Below are 6,151 nucleotides of genomic sequence, written 5' to 3'. Positions count from 1 at the left end.
TAATGATGTATGAGGGATAAATATTAATCAGGACACTGGGATCTTTGACATAGTGCCATGAGATCTCTTGCATCCAGTTGAGCGCACAGACGGGATCTCGATTTTACATCTCACAGCATTTCTGGTGCTACAGCACTCCCTCAGTCTGCACTCATTTCAGTCTAGATTATTGTGCTCAAGTCTCGAGTGGGACTTGAGCCCACAACCTACTGAGTATATTACCAACTGAGTGTTGGCTGACATGGATGGCTATGCTGTAAGGCACATAAAGGATAAATTTAACGTCCGCCTCCTTTGTGTTCTCCCATGGGAGAATTGCTTAATTAAATTATGAATATAAGAAATAGCCCTTTGAACCTGATCTACCTCAACACCTTCCCAAACTATCCCTGTATTCCTTAATTCATTCTTGCATATACTGAGCATCCACAGTGCTCTAGGTTAGAGAATTCCAAAGATTGTGACCCTGTGTTCTAGGTTTCCCAGCCAGGGGAAACATTTTCTTAGCCTCCACCCTTTAAGAATTTTGTTTCAATTAGATCACCACTCATAACTCCAGGGAATATAGGTCCTGTCTACCCCATCTTTCCTCATAGGATAATTCCCTCATCCCAGCAACTAGTTTAGTGAACTATCATTGCACTCCCTCTAGGGCAATTATGTCCTTCCTTTGGAAAGAACAAAACTCCAGGCTATTACAGTAAGATGAATTTGCATCCACTTGTAACAGGTTGAGATTGCCTGACTTCATTTTTGAAACTTTTAAATTCCCAAGCTTCAAAGTCAGTCAACATAGTTCTGACTCCATTCATTTTTTGACATTCTCCCACCTTTTTGTTGGCAGGTCACATCTTGGGGCCACTAAAGTCCTCTGAACAAGCACTTTTCACCCTGTTGCTGTGATCCAATTTTTCCTGATTTAAGTATGTAAAGTCCAAGGTTGGGATGAAAGTTGTACTTTGAGCAACCTGTAAATGGTGCCCCTATACACCAGAAGATGAATACAACTTGTTGGTATGAAGGATAAGCTTCCTGGAGAATGCCATTTAAATGGCTAAAATACTTCCACTATAAACCATTAATCCTCTTCAGCCAGAAATAGATCATTCACCCAGGAATCTTGCTCTGGAGGTATATCTGGTTATTTAGCTGTGGTATCAGTCAAAGTTACTGCTTCCTACTTAAAGCAGATATGGAGATTGTCTCCACAATATGTTGAAAACTTTGTTCCAATTCTGATTGTGCTGCTTCCTGCTGTCACCCCCAATAGACAATTTAATTGGTTGATCTCTCTCTTGCTCCTTGAATTATTCTGTCTTTGGGGATGGGCTTTCTACAAACACCGATAACCTACAATGTACTCCACTTCCTTTAAGGATCCTTCCCTTTTCAGTTTCTCTATTCCATCTACTCTGCCACCATTCACACTGAAACCTCAGTTATAGTTTGTCAGGACATAGCAACTGCCTAGTATTTTCACTAGTCTATAATAAAATGAATCTGCAATTTTCAAAAGCACAAAATTCAGGCCATTAAATAGAATATTTATTTTTAGATGAATTTTTTTTTTTACACAAAGCAAAAATTACAATAGTGACACTTTATACATGCTGTTACTTTCATTGAGCTTCATTTATACAGCTAGCTGCTGTATAGTTCATAGATGAGTTCATGTAATCAAATGCTAATAAAATTCTCGTTTGTTAGGATGGGGTTGTACAAACCAGCTAGGTTACTTCTGAGTCCCTTTTTGACAGCTGCAAAGAGCTAGTTTTCTTCTGGAGCCTAAACAATAAGTTAATGATATCCACAGATGCGCATTTGTTAGCATGAATCAAAATAGATAGCCATCAGTTCTAGAATACTGGCTGTGTTTCCCCTGCTACTCAATCAGTTAAATAAATTTGGGACTTATTTCCTTTAGTACTCAACTCAGCAACTAAGTTAAACATGGCTTTGATATACTGCATTTACTTAGTGTCATGCTAGGTCCCTACCTGCCAAGAAAGAGGCACATTGATTTTAAACTTACAGGAGTGAAGAAAGGACTTGTTAGATTAGACATCGAAGGCGAGGGGGGGGGGGAAGTTCATTCCAGGGCCTGCTGAGGATACAGTCCACAAGGCCAGGATTGGTTAGATCAGCTGGTCACATGACTACCTGGCTGTTGCAGAGTTTGAACTCTGTCTGCTTCTGAATTGAAGATCTCTCTCCTGTCTGCTCCCATCTCTTTCTTACAAGCCTCTGAATCCACTGAAGACACAAACCCCAAGAGAGAAAAGTATCCTACAGCAAGCAAGGTTTAAGAATAAAAGCAAAATACTGCAGATGCTGGAAGTCTGAAATAAAAACACGAAATGCTGGAAAGAGCAGGTCTGGCAGCATCTGTGAAGAGAGAAGCAGAGTTAACGTTTCAGGTCAGTGACCCTTCAGAACTGAAGGGTCACTGACCTGAAACGTTAACTCTGCTTCTCTCCACAGATGCTGCCAGACCTGCCGAAGGTTTAAGAATACTGGGCTCCAACGAAAAACAAGATCAACCTACAATCAAGGACTCTACAGTGAGCCCAGAACCGTAACAAAAACTCTTCAGGTATTGCCTCAAACTTTTGCACTTTTTCTTTTTTCTGTCTATTGCACATGTATGCGTCAACTGAATTAGTGTTTTAAGTTTAATAAATTTCAACTTCTCTTTAAACCTAAAAGCCTGTTTGTGCTGGTTTCTTTGCCTTATAATTGGAAAGCAGTGAACAAGGATTCAACGAGGAGCTAAAAACTGTTTAAAATTAAACCCCATTACAGTAAGACCAGGTGAAGGCTGAGAGGGACCCATAGACACCTGTGTCATATGGTTGTAGCAATATGGTAATCATACATAATACACTTCATAGTAAATTATTGGATGCAGATTTGAAAGGTGTCTTATATACTTGTTTAATTTAAGAGTCAGCAAAATATTGTTTTACATATTAAACCTAAAACATCCAAATAAGGTAAAACTTCATTAATTGTGCCCTTGGTGATAAATTTGATATCCATCCTCTCACTGTTTGGTATGATACAGCAGCTTTTGTCAGATGGATCATCTTCAGGGTTATATTTTCACTAGTCCTTTCTTTAGGTGAGCAAGTGGTCATTTAAGGTTGACAGACCATCTGCAGCCTTAGTCACCACGAGTGAATTTGCACCAAAACACTGGGCTTTGTCAACTTATGCATGCTTATATTAAAAATCATCCTCTTTGAATTGGATGGTTATCTCTTGTCGGATGTTACAACTGGTCTACTAACCCAGGCAGTCGGAGCTGTGGGAATGAAATAAGTATATTAAATTTACCAGTAATAAGACATTTCAAAATGAGACAATATACACAATAGATATGGGAAAACAAACTAGTTTTAGACTAGACTATTGAAAAGTAATGTCCCTACAAGCAGACACTGAGGTAGTATTGGTCATGTTCATTTAACACTGGGGAAAAGGCATGGAAGTGAATGATGCAGCACGAGTAGGATGTGTGTGTTGTGAATTGCTGCCATAGCATCAATAGTAACATGTCAAGTTCAGGTTTCATTTTTGGGGGGGTGGTGCAGGGACAGAAAAAAAGCTGTTCCAGGAAGAAGTGTGCACAGTGAGCATTCGTGAGGTGGAGCATGCAAGTGGGATTGAAAAGGGTGGTGAAAGCAGATTTAATAGTAACTTTGAAAAAAGGAAATTTGGCAAAAACTTTAAATAAAAAAAGGAAAAATTTACAGTCCTCTGGGGAAAGAGCAGTGGAGTAGAAGAACTGAATAGTTCTTTCAAAGAGTTGGCACAGATACAATGGAACAGGAGGAAGATTGCAAAAGCAATAGTGACAGGGGATTCTATAGTTAGGGGAACAGACAGGTGTTTCCGCGACCACAGACATGAATCCACGATGGTATATTGCCTTCCTGCTGCCAGGGACATGTATGTCACAGAATGGCTGCAGAGCATCCTGAGGGAGGAGGGTGAGCAGCCAGCAGTTGTGGTCCATATTGGTACCAATGACATAGGTAGAAAGAGGGAACAGGTCCTCCAGGCAGAGTTGATAAGTCACCAGGACTGGATGAGATACATCCAAGGATACTTGGGGAAGTAAGGGTGGAAATTGCACAGGCACTGACCATGATCTTCCTTAGATACAGGTGTGGTGCCAGATGACTGGAGATTGCAAACATTTCACCCTTATTCAAAAAAGGATGCAAGGACAAACCCAGAAACTATAGGCCAGTCAGGTTAACCTTGGTGGTGGGAAAGCTTTTAGAAACAATAATGCAGGACAAAATTATCACTTGGACAAATGGAAGTTAATTGAGGAAAGCCAGCACAGTTTGTTAAAAGTAAAATTGTATTTAACTAACTTGATTTAATTTTTTGATTTGGTAACAGAAAGGGTAGATAAAGGTAATGTGGTTGATGATGTGGATTAGTTAAGGAAAGCTAGCACAGATTTATGGTAAATCGTGTTTAACTAACTTGCTTGTGTTTTTTGATGAGATAAACAGAGATGGCTGATGAAGGTAATGCAGTTGATATGGCGAAGATGGACTTCCAAAAGGCATTTGATAAATTGCCAAACAGACTTATCAGCAAATTAGAGCCCATGGAATAAAAAGGGGACAGTAGCAGCTTTGATACGAAATTGGCCGAGGTGACAGGAACGAGTAGTTGTGAAGAGATTTTTTTTGGACTGGACAAAGGTCCAGTCCTAGATTTTCCAGAATAGCGGCCCAACCCAAACCGGACACATGTTGTTGGGTCCCGTCAGGTTCAGGTCGGGTAGCAGGCCCTTAGTTCAGCCTCAACCAGTTGTCAGGGAGAGGGATGGAGAGGTAGCTATGGACTGAAAACAATGGCTTCAACCTTCCCAATATTTAGTTGGATGAAATTTCTGCTCATCTGGAACTGGACATCAGTCAAGCAGTCTTAATTTAGAGACAGTAGAAGGGTTAACATGCATGTGGAAACTGTCGCTGTAATTCCTCAGGGTAGTGTCCTAGGCCCAACCATCTTCAACTGCTTCATCAATGACCTTCCTTCAATCATAAAGGTCAGAAGTGGGAATGTTTGCTGATGATTGCACAATGTTCAGCACCATTCGTGACTCCTCAGATACTGAAGCAGTCCGTGTAGGAATGCAGCAAGACCTGGACAATATGCAGGCTTGGGCTGATGTGTGGCATGAATGTTACTTGCCACTTAAGTGCCAGGCAATGACCATCTCCAACAAGAGCGAATTTAACCATCTCCCCATGACATTCAATGGCATTATCATTGCTGAATCCCCCACTATCAACATCCTAGGGGCTACCACTGACCAGAAACTGAACTGGAGTAGCCATATAAATACCGTGGCTACAACAGCAGGTCAGAGGCTAGGAATCCTGAGGTGAGTAACTCACCTCCTGACTCCCCAAAGCCTGTCCACCATCTACAAGGCACAAGTCAGGAGTGTGATGGAATACTTGCCTGGATGGGTGCAGCTCCAACAACACTCAAAAAGCTCGACACAATCCAGGATAAAGCAGCCCGCTTGACTGTTTGTAGATGGGGTGCCATTCACTCCCTCCACCACCAACGCACAGTGGCAGCAGTGTGTACCATCTACAAGATGCACCGCAGCAATGCACCAAGACTCCTTAGACAAACCTGCAACCTCTACCAACTAGCAGGACAAGGGCAGCAAATGCATGGGAACACCAGCACCTGCAAGTTCCCATCCAAGTCACACACCATCCTGACTTGGAACTATATTGCCATTCCTTCACTGTCGCTGGGTCAAAATCCTGGAACTCCCTTCCGAACAGCACTGTAGGTGTACCTACCCGAAATGGACTGCAGCGGTTCAAGGCGGCAGCTCACCACCACCCTCTCAAGGACAATTAGGGATGGGTAATAAATGCTGGCCTGGCCAGCGACGTCCACATCCCATGAATGAATAATAATAAAAAAAATTATAGACAATGTTGCTGAGGGGCTGCATGTAGATGAGAAATAGGAAGAGGCCAAGGATAGAACCTTGGGGAGGCACCAAAGGTAATGGTGCAGGAACGAGAAGAGAAGCCATGTGATTCTCTGGCTATGATTAAATAGGTAAGAATGGAACCAGGCGAATGTAAAACTACCC

General features: G+C 41.8%; 1 protein-coding gene across 1 annotated transcript in view; it reads right to left on the bottom strand.

Moving 5' to 3' along the window:
- Nucleotides 1-2,435: 2,435 nt before the first annotated feature.
- LOC137383197 (ankyrin repeat and SAM domain-containing protein 6-like) overlaps nt 2,436-6,151 on the bottom strand; it is a 47,435-nt gene continuing 43,719 nt past the window's right edge. Inside the window, exon 15 of the mRNA XM_068055670.1 lies at nt 2,436-3,304. Coding sequence (XP_067911771.1) covers nt 3,255-3,304 — 50 coding nt within the window. The 3' untranslated portion in view covers nt 2,436-3,254. The remainder of the gene's footprint in view (nt 3,305-6,151) is intronic.

The sequence above is a fragment of the Heterodontus francisci genome, chromosome 2, assembly GCF_036365525.1.
Source record: "Heterodontus francisci isolate sHetFra1 chromosome 2, sHetFra1.hap1, whole genome shotgun sequence".
Classification (NCBI taxonomy): domain Eukaryota; kingdom Metazoa; phylum Chordata; class Chondrichthyes; order Heterodontiformes; family Heterodontidae; genus Heterodontus; species Heterodontus francisci.
The sequence above is the reverse complement of the archived record's forward strand: the minus strand, read 5'-3'. Positions and strand labels throughout refer to the sequence as shown.